Source organism: Protopterus annectens, chromosome 1.part1, assembly GCF_019279795.1.
Source record: "Protopterus annectens isolate FY-2018-M chromosome 1.part1, PAN1.0, whole genome shotgun sequence".
NCBI classification, from domain to species: Eukaryota; Metazoa; Chordata; order Ceratodontiformes; family Protopteridae; genus Protopterus; species Protopterus annectens.
The window spans coordinates 1,221,329,571-1,221,349,498 of record NC_056726.1 but is presented as its reverse complement, the minus strand read 5'-3'; the positions used below and the strand labels follow the sequence as shown (position 1 = coordinate 1,221,349,498).

Below are 19,928 nucleotides of genomic sequence, written 5' to 3'. Positions count from 1 at the left end.
ACTTCAACCTACTGGCCACAAAAACCCAGCTATCTGCAAGGAAAATCCTGCAAGCCCTGGAGTTCATGGCCTCTTGCATTCTGTTAATTCCATATGCAAGACTGCATATGAGGAAACTTCAATGGTATCTAAAAAGTCTATGGTGTCAACATTCTCAGGACCTGGAAACAATGATTCCTATCATTCCTTGTCTAAGGGCAGAGTTCCTTTGGTGGGCAGATGCCTGCTACCACAACAAGGGACTCCCTTTTACTTTACCCCCTCGCCCAAACCCTAACAACAGATGCATCAGACTATGCATAGGGAGCTCACATGGTAGGGCATTGCATTCAGGGCAAATGGAACCCAAAACAGATGCACCTGCATATCAATCAAAAAGAAATGTTAGCTGTACAGAATGCTCTGACAGCCTTCAAATACCTTATTCTTCCAGGGCAACTATTGATAAAGACAGACAACATCACAGTTTTGTGGTACATAAAAAAGCAGGGGGGAACCCATTCCTACCCACTCTGCAGACTAGCCATGGGTGTGGAACACAGCCTTGAGCTACCAAGTGAACCTGCAAGCTCAATTCCTGCCAGGCAAACTAAATCCACTGGCAGATGACTTAAGCAGAAATCTCATGGACCCACACGAGTGAAAACTGAAACCCAAAATATTCAAGCTGTTGTGGAAGAAATGGGGGACACCAGAGGTTGACCTGTTTGCCTCCCCTCAGAACTACCAATTTAACAAATTCTGCACCAGAACTCCCCACAGTCAAGCTTGGAAAGTAGATGCCCTGTCCTTTACCTGGGAAAGCCTCTCAATATATGCCTTTCCCCCTCTGCCTCTCATCTCGAAGGTTCTACTAAAGATCAAACAGGACAAGCCAAGGACAATAATGATTGCCCCAGAATGGCCACACCAGCACTGGTACCTCCTTTTACACAATCTGACACTGCTGCAACTATGGAACCTGCCTCAGACCCCTTCCCTGCTGTCCCAGCAGGCAGGCCACGTTCTGCACCCTCAACTTCAAACCCTGAATCTTGCAGCCTGGCTAATTTCCCGAGCTCACCTCTAGCAACCCTCAATAAGCAGGTGCTGGATGTCATTCTTGAGGCAAGGAGGCCTAGTATTAGAAAATCCTATTCAGAAAAGTGGAAAAGATACTGTTCCTGGAGCCAGGCTCATATTCTAGATTATTTAACAGAAGTGTTCCACAAGGGCTTATCTTTCTCTTCAATTAAGATTCATGCTTCTGCCATTTCAGCACATTTTAATACTGAGCCAAGCCTCTTCTCTCATCTCCTGCTAAAGCAATTCCTTAGTGGGGCCAAAAAAGTAAGACCCCCCCCCCCCAGGAGAGCTCCCACTCCAGCCTGAGACCTTAACTTTGTATTGGAAAAACTCACTCTTTCCCCCTTTGAACCAGCTGCTACAGCAGAAATTCCTTTCTTGGAAAACAGCCTTACTTCTAGCCATTACTTCAACAAGAAGAGTTTCTGAACTGCAGGCCCTCGTGGTAGTGGAACCCTTCATTATCTTCCATGCGGACAGGGTTTCCCTCAGCTCTAATCCATCCTTTATGCTCAAGGCGGTGTGTAGTCTGGCTCTAAATCAGTCCATTCATTTGCCTACTTTTTTCCCTAATCCTCAAAATAAGGGGGAAAGGATATTGTATTCTCTGGACATGCACAGACAGCTTAGATTCTATTTGGACAGAACTAAGCCTCTCAGAAAATCTGACCAGCTGTGAGTTAGCTTTGCTGCAGGGGCAGAGGGGACGGCCATTTCAAAGCAAACCATTTCCAAATGGATAGCCCATTGCATCCATTTCTGCTACAAGCACCATGGAAAACCTACCCCACAGGGGATAAGATCACATTCCACCAGGGCTGCATCTACCTCTATGGCATTTCTCAGAGGAGTCCCTACCAGGGACATCCTGGAAGCTGCTACCTGGAGCTCTGTACACACTTTCGCCAAGCATTACCACCTGCCGATCTTTTCTAAATCCAGAGCTGGATTTGCCACAGCAGTCTTACAGGGCATGATTGCTAGCCCTAATGCTTTTTAACTGCCTCCACCCTTCCTTAGCTTTGGGAATTAACCCAAATGTGATGACTGGAACAGTGAAACACGAAGAACATAGTACAGTTGAGTACACTTGCCATAAATGTAGATGTTCGAGTGTATTCACTGCTGCAGTCCTGGTTACCCTCCCTCCAGCCTCCTGACTTCTCTTGGCTCTACCTTTCCTTCTCGTTTAGCATATATTATATGTTGTGTATTTGTTTTTTGCAAAGGATAGGGCATCTACTTTCCAAGCTTGACTGTGGGGAGTTCTGGTGCAGAATTTGTTCAATTGCTTCCTATTGTGGGGGCACCTGACATCTGGGGCAAGAAAAACTGATGTAATGGCGTCGGCTGCATGTTTTATCCCCCTGACATCATGGAAGAAGCGACAGCATCCGACGCAGAAATCCAAAGACTCTGGTATTCAAGCTGGCTGAGGGCTACCTGCAGGCAGATAACCCAAATGTCACAACTGCAACATTTATGGTAAGTGTACACAACTGTACTTTTTAAATAATGCATTTCCTTTCACAATGCTGCCAATAAGCATAATATGTAGTTATTTAAATTAAGTTATAAGCATTTAAGTATCTAACAGCGTTTATGTTTTACATAGTCACATATGTTAAGTACCCTAGACTATGATGTTATATTATATGACGTTCTGAGACACTGTAATGTATTTTTATAATTTGCTAATGTAGATTTTTTTTACCTATTTATAGTTTGTCAGTGTTGACATTTTTGATCATATATGGTTTTATTAAGAACTGATTCACATATGAATTTTTATATGCATGTTTTGTATGGGTGCCAATCAGCACTATATGCAGGTATTTAAACTCAGTTAAAAGTACCAAAGCATTGAACAGATTAAGCAGCTCATTCTTTTAATAGATTGAGAGATGTGATTGGCTAGGTAGCTATTCACTGCAATTACCTGCATGTATTTAAACTGAAGTTTCTTTGTAACAACTATTAAGTCTGAAGACGCATTCATAGTAACGCGAAAGCACTTACTACTTTTTTATTTTTCTGAGTTCTATGTAATAAAGGTCTCCTTCACTTTGGATGTGTTGCCTCTTGAGTTTCTGTTAGTCCTTGGATTTATTTCACTATTTTAATTTTCTTTCACTTGTTACTTTTGCTAACAGTGTAAGATCTTAGCCACACATGCTTGTTTACAGATGAGTCCTAGGAGCTTTTTGCACGGTTTAGTGGCTTAATCATAGTTATATAATATGCAAAGGGAGGGTTATTCAGACCCACATCAGCTGAATGTTGCTTGTTAATTAGGCTGTAACTTTCTTTACTGTATTTTGTACTAATGATATGCTGTTCTGCAGGTCTATGGGAAATCTGAAGTGGTGGGGGCAGCTGTTATTTATATGGGGGGGGGTGATAATATTTAATGAGCACCAGAGCAGCTATTTCCTGTCTGTGGGCTGCTGTTACTAATTGCTCAGTTCTGCATTCAGTATTTGCAGTAAAACTTATGAATATAGTAAATTATTTTTTGAACATATTTCTTTAATATTGACTATCCTTTTTTTTCTCTCTCAAATAATGCAAGAAAGTAAAGTTGGGTTAATTTAGAAAGACACAATGCAAAGCATTATTTTGTGAAAAAAACTCGTGTTATTCATTTGTATAATACATTTAGGTCTCATTATAGTGCATATTTAAGCGTATGAATGTTGTTACAGTTAAATCTGACTGCATACGTTGTTCTTGTGTGTAATTATTCAGCTGAGGTTTGCTTTGCTTCAGCTTAGTGTAATGTCATGCTACACTGGTACCAAGACATGTAACACAGTTCCTGGCTGATAACCAAACTTAGCATTTATTGTGAATTGTTTGCGCATTAGAATTGTTTCCAAATAAAGTAGTGTCATGCACTTTATTTCATTAATTTTCTGGCTTAAATACAGCAAAGGATATTTTGTTTTAGCAGTAGACAATATATATTGCTCATATCTGTATAGGCCTGAACCTGCAACATTCTTGCACAGGCAGTTCATAAAGTAGCAAGATACAGAGTTCAAGATGTTTAGGTTTTTATGTTAGATTTTCTAAAAACACAAGCACAGGAAATGTCTGCAAGGCTGCTGAGTCTATAATGTTAGCTTCTGTCATTGTTGTATATTTTTCATGAATTTCCAATTTATTTTTGCAGTTCTCTTCAGCAGAATGAAACGGGAAATGCACAGGACGAATCTATTGAAGAAACCAATATCAGTAACCTGGCAGAGAGTTCTCAAGAAGACCATTACCACACGAAAGCTACAAGTCTTGAAGAGACATCTTCTTCAGTTGCTAATCAAATTGAAGGTTCGCAGGAACAATGCTCAACAGAAGAGCCTTTGCTGGCACATTCTGACAAATATGCCCACTGCCGCACTACCCGCAGCCAGGTCAGGCGCTCTCAGGTATTACCTGCTGAAGGTGCTGTTATAAGCCAGGATCAGGCAGATGAAAATGGAAGTAAAAAAGATGCAGTAATTAGCCCTAATCCTAAAGTTGGAAGGCGTTTTGAATGTGATATCTGTGGAAGGTGCCTTTCAGATGCAAACTGCCTACGACGACATAAGAGGATCCACACTGGAGAGCGTCCATACAGATGTGAAGTGTGCAGTAGGGACTTTTCAGACCTTTCTACCATGAGGAGGCATCAGAAGATCCATTCTGGGAAAAGGCCTTACAGATGCATTGTGTGCAACAGACGTTTTCGACAAAGGACACAGTTGAGAAGTCACTGGTCGAGTCATAAGGGGCAAGATGAGCAACAGCAAATACATGAAGCAGAAAATGAGATGGGTAATAGGCCTATCACTTGCAGCATCTGCAAAAAGATCTTTGAAAATGTAACTCAACTTAAGGAACATCGTGCAGAAAATCAGAAGATCACTACCTCTGGGGAGAAGGAGTATGTGTGCTGTGTCTGCACAAAAACCTTTCTTTATACCCGGAGTCTGTACAGGCATGCAAGGATACACACTGGTCTGAAACCATTTATGTGCTCAGTCTGTAGTAGAAGATTTCTCGATGCCTCCAGTCTTAAGCGCCACTATCTCGTACATGCTGCACAGAGACCATATAAGTGCACTATTTGCCATAAGCGTTTTAGAAGGAATGTTGCTCTGTTGGAGCACCGGCGTTTCCATATTGGAGAAAAGCCCATGTTGCAGAAAATATGCAGTAGTAAACTGCATTCTCAACAGGACATTTGCGCTAATGATAGCCAGCAAACACAGTATGTTCATGAGAATGAGATGGCAGTCCAGCAGAAGGGAGACTGTGAAAATAATGAGGCAGTTCCACTCATAAACCATCAAGAAAAGCTGTTAAAAGTGAAAGACACACATGAGAGAGACAATATCCAGGGCTCTGATCTTCACATAGAGGAAGACATAGAAGTCCAGGAGGAAATATCTGAGGACAACAAAGAGGACACTCAAGATCTAGATTATGAGCTATCAAAAGAGTTTGCCAAATCTCCAAAGATCCATGTGAAAGATGAAAGTCATCTTGAAAATGTGATCCCCCGTGGAGTGAAGGAATGCCCCATTTGTGACAAATCCTTCCGATCAACATCTGCCCTCCGAATGCACTACCTGATTCATACTGACTTCAGACCTTTTAAGTGTGACGTCTGTAGAAAAACCTTCTGTCAAAAGGGCAATCTCGTCCGTCACAAATGTGCTGATCCTGGAGATAGCAGGTAGGTGTACTCAAGTTATCATAAGTTTGTTTTGTTTTAATGTACAGATTTAATTAAAGTGTTATGCCTTTTTTAGTGTATTTATCCTGGCTAGTCAGTGAAGCAATTGTAATTTCTACTAGTACTGCCTATAACCCAGACTGTAGGTTTGGGTCAGCAGGCATTTAACTCAGAAAAGGAAAGAAATGAAAACCTAAATATCACTTGATGTCCATCATTTTACCATTGCTTTAGTAGTCTTAGCTGTGTATGTTATATCTTACCTAGGCTGTAACATCTGGTTGACTTCCAAAGCTTAAGGGCACCTTCCATGCACTCAAAGCATTTACAGTTTGAGCAGAGCTGGAAATATTCAGCAGTCTGGGCTCCAAGCCCATCAGAGCTTTCCTGATGCTGAAAAGTGCTCCTTTAGTGAGCTTTTGAGGACAAGTGGTCAGCTGACATTTCTCCATAGGTGGACAGATAAATTCATTTCAGAGAAAAAACTTTTGTTTTATGACTAGAAGAATACTATTTGTGAAAAACTGTATTTTTAGCTAGGTCATACTGTTTTGGGGACTGTCTCAAAACATTTCTGTTAGGCAAAGCAGTTCATTAGTTCATTGTTAAATACTACGCAGTTTGTAAACTATTACACACCTAGCCAGCATAGGTGAGAATCAAGCCTTGTACCTTATGATTGTGAGGTAAACACCTTAACCATTATGCCAACTCCAAACCCCAATGAGTTCCATTTTACTATTTTTACTGTAAACTTATTTTTTTTAACACGTTTACTTTAGGTTTTTCTGTCTAAAAATTTTATAAAGTGCTTTCAAGGACCAGGGGAAGTATCTTCAGTGCTTGTCACTGTGTAGTGTTTATTGAAACACTATTTTTGTGTGATACTTACTTGTTTTCCAGTTGATGCTGACATAACTTGATGTGTTTCAGGCTCCTTTCTCAGCTTCACTGTGGAACTGCTTTAAAGTTCCTCATTTTTTTCTTCCCCGAACACAAGAAAAAAATGATCACTGTACAGCTTTTGCCAGCTCAGCAGGCTGTTTCATTGCCTTGGCTACAGATGGGTGATCCTGCAGTGGCCATTTCTGGTTCCTCAGGCCACTCGTCTTTTTCCTTGGTTTCCTTTTTTCCTTTGGTAAACTCCCTTCAGCCGCTAAGGACTGGGGATTTGACATGTCCTCTGCAGCTGTTGGAGTGTCCTTGCTGAGCATGGGAGAACAATTCTTGTCCGTCTCGGAGGAAGGAACTGGGAATGCTTCTCTGTCTAGCCATGCAATATCTGTTCCTCAGGGCAACGTCCGTGATGTTAATCTGTTTCTGAAAAAGAAGCAGAAAACTAAACATTTATCCTCTCCTGTTTCTGTTACTTTAGACAGGTAAGATTTATTGAGCTTAGCTTAGGCCCTTGACTCTTCTCTCATTTTCTTCATTTTAGTAAGAGAAAAAAGAATTCTTCTCTCTCTGAAGATTCCCAGTGTGATGCACGAGGATTTGATTGTGTGAAAATAAATTTTGTTATTTCTGGTCATGCAACTGATTCTGACTGTGAGGAGAGGTCTTTCTGATTTTCCCTTGAAACATTGTTTTTTTTTCCTGAAACTATATATAGAATGAACCAGTTATTTCATTGCAAACATAATGGCATTTCTGTCTCCTTGAAAAAAAATATTGCAATTCATTAAAGCTGGAATTTCCTCAGTCTACTGTGGTTATTCCTGTACTTCCAGCCTTAGGGGATGTTTTATTAAAGCCTGCAACGTGACTGATAACCAACCTGCAGCCTCTAAGAAGGTAGGTAGATTGTATAAAGTTCCTCTTATAAATTCTTATTTTCTAATCCAAGATCTGACCCTGCATTTATTTTCTTGTCAGGTACTTCTGAAGCTAAGCATTTAGTAAATGCTTATCCCTCCCCCTCTGAAAAGGATTGGAAAGATTTTGATAAATTTTGGGAAAATAGCGTATTCTCCCTGACACTCTTCTTTTTAGGATTCGGAATCATCAGGCTCATGTTCTGTTTACTGCTTTTGAAAATATGAGGGACATTTCTGCACTTTTTTCCTTCTTTTGAGGGCAAATCTTATCTAAATACTGTTATTGCTTCTTTTTCCCAAGTAACCAAACATTCTTTGAAGTTTGCTTGTGACACAGCCAATAGGTTCACAGGTTCATAGGATGATACTAGGCTATTGGCCCGTAGGCCCTTATAAGCCTAGCCAAGAATTTTGCCCATGTTCCCTCAAAGTCAGCACCTATTTCCCATGTCCAGCAGAGATGCAGGTGGGATCCCAGGGGTGTATTTTCTGTTTCCCATCCAGTCGTCCTGGTTCCTGTTAAAGAGGGCTAGAGAGGTACTCTGCTTGACATGGAGAGAGAGTCTGTTCCACAAATGGTGTGGGGGGGGGTCTTTGGGACAAAATCTAATTCCGCCAGCAAGTTCTATTAATGTCACAGACCAGGTTAAGGCCTTGTGTGTGGGTTGCTTGAGTGGAGTTTGTCTTACGGATATGCAGCAACTCCATCAAGGCTGGGTCTGAGATGGCCTTGTATGCCAGAGGTCACCAATGAGCAGCCTGTATGAGACTGAGTTAGAGAGACAGGGCTTTTAGCCTATCTGTATAAGATAGGTGTTTGAGACCCTGGATTTTCCTGGTCAAGAACCTCTGTGGTCTCTCCAACTACTGCATGTGGTTGGCAAGGTACATGCCGAAGGGGGCATTGTACTCGATAAAGGGTCTGATAAGGGAGGAGTACAGAGATGTTATGACCTCCTTGTTCCTGGATGAAATACCCTTATTTATAAGATGAGCCATGTAGAAAGCATTCCGTAGAATGGAGGCAACGTAGTGGTCAAAAGTGAGGTTGCTATCAACCTGGGTGCCCAAGCCCCTCACGATGATTGCCTGCTTAGTACGTTGTTATTAATGTGATAATTAGTGAGGATGCTTTTTACCCAAAGGGAATGATGATGCATTTCTTGGCATTCAGTTTGAGGCCATGCTTCTGGCACCAGTCATTAGTTTGTGTAATGCCCTCTTGGAGGATGTTGACATCACTGGGGGAATTTATGATGGCACCCAGCTTGCAGTCTGCAAACTTGGTCAGCATCAGACCACTGGTTTTGGCTTGCAGCTCAGAAAAGTATATCCCAAACAGTAGAGGCAACAAGACCGAGCCTTGGGGTACACCACTCGTTATGGGTCTACTACTAGAGGTAGCTTCCTCTACTGTGACTGAGTGGGTTCTGTCAGTGAACCAGTTACCTACCCATCTGGTAACATACGGGTTGATGACTAGCTGGGAGAGTTTATCTATTATGCTTGAGTGGGGAATAGTGTCAAAGGCTTTTGCTAGGTCAAGGTAGGCAGTGTGCACCACCTTCCCCTCGTCCATGGTTTTGGTGACTGTTTCGAAAAAGTCGACCAAGTTTAACAGGCATGATCTCCCTTTGACAAAACCAAACTGTGTAGGGTCAAGCGTTTGGAGGTTGCCAATGTCCTTGTTTATAAGGTCCATGATGTGTTCCATGGCCTTGCAGATCAGGCTAGTTATGCTAATGGGCCTATAATTGCCTGGGTCAGTGGACGCTCCACCTTTGTGTAGAGGGATGATAGTGGGTGTCCTCCATTCAGCTGGGACAAAGCCGGTGCACAGGCTTTGGTTGAATAGGGTGTCTAATGGAGATGACAGCTCATGCCTGAGTTTGTGTAGGATACAGCCACTGATGTTATCGGGTCCCATGAAGTCTGTATTTTTTGCCTTTGAGAGGGCATTAAGAACCTGCTGTCTGATGATGGGGGGGGGGGGGGGCAGGTGCTGGGGATGTCCTGGTTTACTGATGGGGGGGACAGGGGGTGAAGTTTTCACTGAACTTGTTTGCCAGCAGGTTGGCTATATCTGTGGCATTTGTGTATGTGGTATTATTAACCACCAGTTCAGAGCAGATTTGGGTGTTACCTTTGAGATTGCGGACATATGTGAAGAAGGCCTTGTGATTGTCCTTAGTAGATGTGGCCAATTTGGACTCAAAGTTAGCTGAAATGTTTGAGTGGTCTGCATTGCTCTTGGCTCTTTCAGAACAGCAACTGCTATGTCTGTTATGATAAGGTTTGCGTGATTACTTTCTCAAAATTTGTCTGAGGATGGTAAGATAAATTTTGAATTCTCATCTCGAGAAGGAAAATCTGTTTGGGCTATCCACTATTGAGGTCTGAGAAAAATATGACGCAAGAGTGGGAAATTGATTCAAGGGTTGGCTCAGGTTTTTCAGCCCTCCTTCTCCGACTTCATTAACATTTTCATCCCTAACTCGATATCTTTTTATAAAACAGGAAATAAGAAGATTCAGTAAGATTTTTGTTAAGCAGACATTCAAAAATCAATGGCAAGAAGGGTCCATAAAGAAGGTGGGGGAGCCTCCCAGAAACAAGGACAGTCCAAACCAGTCTGAATGACTGTCTACAAATTGTTACCCCTCCCATTCCCACCCTGACAATCCTTTACATCCTTTGCCTAAATCTGGTGCTCTATTTCTCTCTTTGGCAACAAATAATCTCAGAAAATGGGTTATAAAAGTGACCCAACAGAGCTACATATGACAGTGGGAGTCCTTTCCTTCTTTTCGGAGGATTCCTCCTTTGCCTCCAGTTCAAACTACCTTTTTATCTCCTTCAGGGGTAATGGAACCTCTTCTTCTTTCCTTGAGAGGGAAGTGTTTTTTATTCAAAAATGTTTCTAGTGCCAAAGAAAGAAGCCTCTTCTCGACCAGTCCTAGGTCTTTCCTTTCTCAGTCATTTTGTGAAAGTTCCAAAATTCAAAATGCTGACCCTTCAAAATCTTTTACCTCTTATTCCCCCTTTCAGACTTTTGGTTTGGTAACTCTAGATTTAAAATATGCTTATCACCATATTCCTATAGTTTCAGATTTCAACTTGTTTTAAGGTTTTTCATAGATTCATAGGAGATAATAACTCAAGAGCCCTTACAGGCCTAGCCAGTTTTACCCAGATTTAACCCAATTTTCTTTCCCTAGGGGAAAGATAACAAGGGTCAGTAAGCAGGGGTTTTGACAAATTTTACAGACTGTGAGATTTCAAATCCATTGGTTCAGATTTTGCTTGAAGATAAGGACTCTGCTTTACTTGAATAAGAAGCCTGTTCCAGAGGAATTGCAGTCTTTGAGACACATAACTATGTCTCCAGCATGATCTGTTTGTGCCAGAGATCAGGTTTAGATCTGGGGAGCTAGTAACCCTCATGCAGTTAGTTTTGCAAATATTAAACATTTCCATCAGGGCTGGGTCAGGGACTGCCTTGTAGGTCAGGTGTAGATCACCCCTAAGTAATTGGTAGGAAACTGAATACAGTGATAGGGCTTTTAATTGGTCCTCATATGACATGTTAGTTAAACCCTGCATTTTTTTGTGAGAAACCTCTAAGGATGCTCCAGCAGTTGTAGGTGGTTTGCAAGGTACATGTTAAATGGTCCACACTACTCTGTTGTTGGTCTGATGCGGGTTGAGTACAATGGTACTATGACATCCTTAGATCTGGATGCCATGCCCTTGCTTGTAAGCTGAGCTAAATAAAAGGATTTTCTCACCACTGCTAACACATGCTGATCAAAGTTCAGATTACTATCTATTTGAGTACCCAGATCTGTCACCACTGGGTCCACTCTTAGGAGGTTTACTGTCAGTGTTGTCATTTGCAGGGGTATTTGATTTGCCAAAGGATGTTATTATGCATTTCTTCACATTTAGTTTGAGGCCATGGCTCTAACAGCAGTCATTAGTGTGCATCAGTCAATTCTGTTGGATATCAGCATCATTTGGGGAGTCAGTGATTGCCCCCAACTTGCAATCATCAGCAAACTTCGTCAGCTAGAGGCCATGTACATTTGCCTTGACATCTGGGAGTATACCTCAAACAGGAGGGGGCCCACCACTGAGCCCTGTGGTACTCCACTGGTGACTGGCCTCTTACTGGATGTGGATTTCTCCATTGTAGTAATATGTGTCCTATCTGAACCATTTGGCCATCCATCTGGTGATGGAGAGGTTTATGCCCAATTTTGACAGTTTATCTATAATACCAGAGTGTGGTAGTGTGTCAGATGTCTTGGCCAGGTTGAGGTAGGTGGAATGCACTGTCTTACCCTCATCCATGGCCTTGGATACCTTCTCAAAGAAGTTCACCAGACTGAGCAGGCAGGACCTGCCTTTGATGAAGGTGAACTAGGTTTGTTCTAAAGTCTGGGGATTTCCATTGTTGTCGTTAATTAGGTCCAAGATTATCCTTTCCATAGCCTTCAGACGTATGGGGTCAGTAGTTTCCTGGATCCATTGATGGTCCCCCTTTGTGCAGAGGGATGATTGTTGCTCTTCTCCACTCTACTGGGACAAAGCCTGTTTGCAGATTAAGTTTAAATAGAGATGGATTTGCTGCATATCCATAAGTCAAACTCCAGTCATGCAACCCGAACACAAGGCCTAAACCTGGTTTAATAGAACTTGTTGGCGGGAGAGATTTGTGCCCCAATAACTCCCCCATCTGTGGAATAGACTCCCTCTCCATGTCAAGCAAAGTACATCACTAGCCCTCTTTAAGAGGAACCTGGACGACTGGATGGGAAACAGAAAATATACCCCTGGGATCCCACCTGCGTCCCTGCTGGACAGGGAAAACAGGTGCTGACTGTGAGAATGTGGCTGAAATTCTTGGCTAGGCTTATAAGGTCCTCCTGGCCAGTAGCCTAGTATCATCCTATGAATCTATGAACCTATCCAAGTGGGTCCACTAGGTCATGTTTTAAGCTATTTAATACACACCCAGGAATTCAGTCAAGGCCCATTAATGCTGTGTTTCTAGGTTTAGACAGTGCAGAGACAACCTATTCTTTTGTGATAACAGGTAAAGCGGTGGTAGGGAGTATTTCATAGGGAATGACCGGGGAGGATGATGGTGTCAAATTTGAGCTGAATTTTTCAGCCAGTACATTTTCTAATTCTTTTGGCTGAGTAAAGGTAGTGCCGTCTACAGCCAGCTCACCACATTGTTGAGTATTTCCCTTAAGAATTCTGACATAACTAAAAAATACTTTGTGGTTATCTTTTGCTTGGGAGGCTGTTTTAGTCTCATATTTAGCTTCTGAGGACTTGACTAGTTCTCTGATTTGACCGTTGAGACTATTGCAGGATTTTTTCCCTCTGTTTTGCACCTTCCCACTTGATTCTAGACAGGAATTTCTTCCTTCTGTTATATAATGGTTTAGCAAGGTGACTTGTTTTTCTGGCTAGACATCAAGTTCTTTGAATGGAATTCATAGGTTTAGTGATAAATGCTAGACTGTCATTCTAAAGACAATTACAAGCCAGCCAGTAACCAGAGGTCAGAATTAAACCATGTACCTTGTATGTAATCTTAACCGTTATACCAACCCTTCATGTTTTTTGTTTATGGATTATACTTTCAGTTCTCTGCGTTACCCTTTGGATCATACACTGCTCCAAGGATGCTCACAAAGTATTGAGAACCAGGGAGACCCTATTCCAGAGTGCAAGGAATTCACATTTTTCTTTATTTATATGTCTTTCTTATTTTTGCAGAAGAGATCTCTTTCAAATACTGGGTTTTCAGAAGAACATTCAAAAGTCTTTTTTGACTCCTTTCTACAGGATTGTTTTCCTGGAGTGAATCCTAGATACTTCAGTTCGAGGAGCTTTTCTTCCACATGAAAAAGTAGATCTTTATGTGGAGCTATTCCTGAGTTTTCCCCTCACTTCAAGGCTTCAGCAAGAGAATTTCTCAGGATACTAGGATTCATGGCATCTATGATTCTCTTGGTTCCTTTACCCAAACTCCACATGAAAGATACAGTGGTTTCTAACGTCTGTATGGTCCCATCATCAGCACTCCCTGACTTTTCAAATTCCAATTTAGGGCTTTGTAAAAAGGAAACAGAAGAAAGAAACTGTTGCAAAAAAGAGTAAAATCCCATGATTGGAGGAACTCTGTGGTCAGCCTCAGTAAGAAGCTGAGATCCCTCATAAAATCCTCCAAAGCTACTTACAAAAACAAAATCGCCACTGATACTAAAGACAGCCACAAAGCATTCTATAGCTATGCCAAGAATCTCAATGGCAACACTCACATCTGCTCTGAGTTACAGCACAATGGCACAAAATATACAGAACCAACTGATATTGCCAACATCCTGGCAGATAGGTTCAGTGCTAACTTTATCCCCCCCCCTCACCCCCTAAAGGGCCCATCTCTATACTGGAAGAATGCAAAGTTCCTGTAATCATGGCTGCTCAGGTAAAAACCACACTCTCCAAAGCCGAGAACACAGCATCAATGGGACCTGACAACATTTCAGGCTGCGTTCTACACGAACTACAGAAGGAACTGGCACCCCACCTAAGTACCATGTTCAATCATAGCCTCACCTCAGGCTTTGTGCCCACTGAATGGCGCACAGTGACTGTTATCCCACTTCACAAAGAGGGAGCCACCACGGACCCTGGAAACTACCGCCCCATTAGCCTGACGAGCCTGATCTGCAAGGCTATGGAACATATCATCATGGAACTTCAAAACAAAGACATTGCTAATCTCTAAACTCTGGACCCCACCCAGTTCAGGTTTGTAAAAGGCAGATCATGTCTCCTAAACCTTATTTGAAGCAGTCACCAATGCTGTAGATGAGGGTAAGGTGGTTCACACAACCTATCTAGATCTCGCCAAGGCTTTCGCAACATCCCCCACTCTGGAATTATAGATAAACTCACTAAACTAGGTATAAATCCCTATGTCACAAGATGGGTTGCCAGCTGGCTCACTGACAGAGCCTGCACTGGGAAAGTAGCAGACTCCAAATCCGACTTCAGACCAGTAACAAGTGGAGTACCACAGGGTTCAGTCCTGGGTCCTCTCCTGTTTGATATCTACTTCTCTGAAATACAGGCTAACACAGAAGATCTTTGGCTAATGAAGTTCACAGATGACTGCAAACTAGGAGCCATAATCGAAACTCCTAATGATGTGGACATCCTACAAAAGGCCCTCAGTGAGACAGATGCCTGATGTCAAAGCCATGGCCTCAAGCTCAATGCCAAAAGTGCATTGTCATCCCCTTTGGTAAAAACTCTGTACCCATGAACTATCACATAGGTGGTAGTCTACTTAACACCAAAAGTATAATAAGAGACCTTGGGACACAGGTGGACGGTAGTCTCTCCTTTGATAATCAAATAGCCACAGTAGTCAGGAAATCCTTCTACGTAGCACACCTCATCACAAAAGATTTCTCATCCAGGGAAAAAGAGGTCATTGTTCCCCTCTACTCGTCACTCATTAGATCCATTATAGAGTACAATGCCCCTTTTGGTATGTACCTCACAAGACCTCTACAACAACTGGAAAGGCCGCAGAAATACCTCACAAAGAGGATCACTGGCCTCAAACAGATGCCCTATGCAGACCATCTCAAAAAACTCCAAATTTACTCTGTTGCATATCACCTACTCAGAGGCGATCTATGCCTAACATACAAAGCTATGTCAAACCCAGAGCTGTTGGACATGCTCCACTTAAAGAAATCCCAATCCCTCTGAGCTACATGCTCTAGGGATCTAAACTTTGTCACTACAATAAACAGAACATGCTGGAGGGGTAGATTCCTGTCCCAGAGACTTCCCATACTCTGGAACAAACTACCTATCTGTATCAAACAAAGCTTCTCATTAGCACTCTTCAAGAAAAATCTTGATGATTGGATGGAAAATAGGAAATTCACCCTGGGGATCACTTCTGTGGCTCTGCTCGACATGGGCACAGGAAAATAATTTTCTTGGGTGGGGAAAGCCAGGGTACCTTTTTGGGTAGGCTTATATAGGCCATAGGGCCAATAGCCTAGCACCTACCTATGAACCTATAGGGAGACCAGCTTTATTTGAATTCAGGTCTTCAGCTCTTCCTGTAGCACGGTGTGTAACAACAGATGTCTCTGACTTTGCTTAGGGAGCTGTCGTTGAGGGTAAAAGTGCACAGGGTCTTTGGAACAAAAAAAATGAAAATACAAACATAAGAGATGTTTGCAGCTATACATGCTCACCTCTCTGACCTTTACAATTGATTACAGACAACACCACAATGATGTGGTTCATAAAACAAATGGGAAGGAGAGAGCCCTGAGATACTGTATTGCACAGGCATCTTGCATTCCATCAGTGCAAAACTTTGTGGCAGACAATATGAGCAGAACCAGAATAGATCCTCATGAATGTAAATTGAATCAGGGGGTCTCCTAGGATTTTATTCTTTTGTAGGCAACACCTCAGGCAGATCTAATCGCCTCCATTCACAACAAATAACTGGCAAAAATGTGCTCCTAGTCTTCTAATAACCAGGCCCTGAAAACAGATGCATTCTCTTTTCCTTGGACAGGAGCGCTCCTGTATGCCTTTTTACCCTTTCTACTAGTATCCAGGATATTTCTGAAGTTTCAGAAGATCACTCTGGTGACTCCCTTCTGGATCAGGCAACAGTGGTAATCTCCCTTTTGGAACTGGCCAAGAGCAATTACCACAAGCTTCCTCACAGACTGGACCTGTTCAGACAGCACAGGTGTTGTTTGATACACCCGAGATTGAGCTTGAAACAAATTCAACTAACTGCCTTGCTGACAAAGTTTTAATACCTTTAGGCACCTTTTTTCCTGAGTACATGCAGTAGCTTTTAAAGGAGGCAAAGAAACCTGATTAAATGGAAAAGATTTTTAGTTGGCGTCATACTAAGAACCAGGACCATTTTAAGGCTAGTATTTCTCTGGCTCTACAATATTTATATGAATTATTATCTGCTGGCCTTCATTCTTCTTTTTTCAAGGTTCCTGTATCATCCATTTCATTATGTATGCCCATATAGCCTCCCCTTTCAATGCATTCCCAATTCAAGGAGTTTTATGTACCTGTTTACATTGAAAGTATGTGGCTTCTCCTTGGGATCTTAATTTTGTTTTGGAAAAAATAACTCTTGCTCCATTTGAAGCAGCTCCTCAGGCTGATCTGGGGGTTCTTAATGTGAAAAACAGTGTTACTGATTGCTCTGAAATCTGCAAGAAGATTGTCTCAGTTGCAAATTCTTATGGTGTCAACCTTATCTCATATTCCACAAAGGTAGGGTTTCTTTGAGAACTAATTTTTCCATTATGCCTAAAGTGGTGTTCAAGTTTAGTTTAAGCTGAGGTAGCCATCTTCCTGTCTTTTTTCCAGAACCTAAAAATTAGGGAGAAAGAATTCTTTTTACTCTGGATGTCCACAGACAGCTCAGTTACTATTTTGACAGAACTAAACCATAAGAAATTCTGAAAAGTTATTAATTTCATGGGAATGTAAGAAAAAAGGACCGCCTGAGTCAATGCAGACAGTTTCCAAATGGTTGTCCCATGCTATTTCCTTTTATTATTCCCACCATAACAAGTTGGCTCTAGGGAGGGTCAAGACAAATTCTACTAGCTCCTTGGTTTCTTCAGGAGCTTGGAAAAAGGTTCACTCTTTTTATAGAATCATAGGAGGTTACTAGGATAACAGCTCTAGGACCCTTACAAGCCTAGCCAAGTTCAACCTGTGTTTCCAAGGGTGTCTGGTTCAAGCAGGCAGTAAAATCAGCACCTATTGCCCCTAGTCCAAGCAGGACACATGTGAGAACCCCCTAGGTGAATTTCCGGTTACCCATACAGTCATCCAGATTAAGCTTAAATAGGCCAACAAGAGGCTTTGTTTAACACAAATAGGAAATTTGTTCCAAAGGTGGAGCAACCTCTCTGAGACAAATCTGTTTCTCCAGCAGTTCTGTTGATGTCACATACCAGGTTAAGGTATTTGAGCGAGTGGTGCTTGTGCCATTTGACTTGCGAATGTGCAGCATTTCTGGGTCAGAGATTGCGCTATATGCAAGGCACAGGTCACCTCTGAGCAGTCTGTACAACACAGAGTAAAGTGACAGTGATTTCAGTCTGTCCACATAAGAAAGCTCTCGAAGACCTTGAATTTTCTTTATAAGGAACCTTGTAGTCTCTCCAGTTGCTGCAGGTGTTTGGAAAGGAATATACCAAAGGGAGCATTGTACTCCCTTGCTGGCATGATGAGGAAGAGTACAGGTGGGTTATAACCTCTATTTTTCTGGAGACAATGACCTTAGTGGCTTAGTGGTACATCATGCAGACTGGTGAGTCCAAGGTGCGGGGTTTGAGACTGACAAGAGTATTTGTGTTGGGAGGGTGGCCTAATGGTTAAGGTGTTTGCCTTACAAACACAAGGTGCAGGGTTTGAGTCTCACAAGGGATAATTAGCTAGGCTTAAAATAGCTTGCAAGGGCAGTTAGCCTAGTACTAACCTATGAACCTATGAACTTACTTATGAAATGAGCAATGTAAAATGCCCTTCTTACCACTATGGAGACATGGTGGTCAAAGTTAAAAATTCTGTCGACCAGTGTGCCCAGATCTCTCACCACTGAGTGTGTTTAGGGTATCGCTGTTAATGTGGTAGTTTGCGGGAACATCACCCCTACCAAAGGGGATGATAATGCATTTTTTGCATTAAGTTTAAGACCAAGACTTTGCACCAGTCATTAGTCTGCATAAGACCTTCTTGAAAGATGTTGACATTGTTAGGAGTTTCAATGATCTTTCCCAGTTTGCAGTCATCAGCAAAGTTTGTCAAACACTGCCCTTTAGTTTTAGCCTGTACTTAAGAAAAGTAGATTGTGAACAGTAGGGGCCCCAGAACTGATCCCTGTGGAACACCACTGGTTACAGGTCTGCCGGAGGAGTTGGAGTCCCTTATTTTGACCATATGAGTTCTAGCAGTTGGCCAGTTTGCAACCCACCTGACAATATATGGGTTGAAACCCAGCTGGGTGAGTGTATCAATGATGTCTGACTGAGGATTGTGTCAAAGGCCTTGGGCAAGACTAGATAGGCCGTATGCACAGATATGCCCTCATCTAGGGCTTTGGTAACTGTCTCAAAGAACTCTGCCAACTTTAACAGGCGTGATCTCTGCTTGATGAAGCCAACCTGGGTGGGGTTAAGTGTTTGGACATTTCTTATATCTTTGTTAATAAGGTCCATGATGATTCAATTCATTCCATGGCCTTGCAGATAAGGCTGGTCAGGCTAATGCGTCTATAGTTCCCGGTGTCCATGGATGCACCCCCTTTCTGCAAAGCGATGACTGTAGCTGTTTTCCATTTTGCTGGGACAAAACCAGTGCTTTAGGCTGTGATTGAAAAGTGTGCCCAGTGGTGATGCTAATTCCTGTTTTAACCCATGTGCAACACGACCCTGGATGTTGTTTGGTCTCATAGAGGCTGTATTTTTGGCCTTGGAGTGGGCTTTTAAGACCTGCTTCTCAGAGATACTAGGTGGAGGACAGGTGTTAGGGATGCTTCGGGATATATGTGGTGGGTACAGGGGAGTGAAGTTTTCACTGAACTCAGCCAGCAGGTTTGCTTTATCTACAGGTTGCATATATGTAGTACAGTTAACTACGAACTCAGTGCAAATCTGGTCCTTATCTTTGAGGTTACGGATGTAACTAAAGAACACCTTGTGGTTATCCTTAGTTAGGGAAGCTGATTTCAATTCATAGTTAGCTTTGGAGGACTTCACTAGGAGTCCTATTTGCTTGTTTAAGTTGAGAAAGGAGTGTTTACAGTTTTGAGACTGTTCCTTCCTACTCTTAGACAGCAATTTCTTTCTCCTATTATACAGCATATTAATGGCAGTTGTTCACCATAGGTTCATAGGTTCATAGGTTCATACCAGGCTATCTGCCCTGTGGCAATTATAAGCCTAGCCAGATTCTGTATGACTTACGCCACCCCTTGATTTGAGTATACTGTGCCCTTTTTAAGGTTTAGTTTACTGTGCCTCTGTCTAATAGTGACACGGGAGTAATCCCTGGGACAAACCTACGATCCCCCATCCACTTATCGAGATTCTTCTTGAAGAGATTCAGTGAGGTGCTCTGCCTCACATGAACTGGAATTCTATTCCAGAGCGAAGGGAGCCTCCGGGTTTTGAACCTGTCCATCCAGCAAGTTCTATTTATTTCTGTGCTGAGGTTCAAGT

The 19,928-nt window shown here is 42.3% G+C and overlaps 1 protein-coding gene across 4 annotated transcripts in view; it reads left to right on the top strand.

Annotated features, from left to right (window-relative positions):
- The window catches only part of LOC122809357, a 1,358,270-nt gene that overhangs the window by 649,849 nt on the left and 688,493 nt on the right, over nt 1-19,928 (top strand). For all 4 annotated transcript variants that reach the window (XM_044080823.1, XM_044080814.1, XM_044080796.1 and 1 more), the window contains exon 9: nt 4,241-5,785. In XM_044080823.1, the coding sequence (XP_043936758.1) occupies nt 4,241-5,785 (1,545 nt within the window). The remainder of the gene's footprint in view (nt 1-4,240; nt 5,786-19,928) is intronic.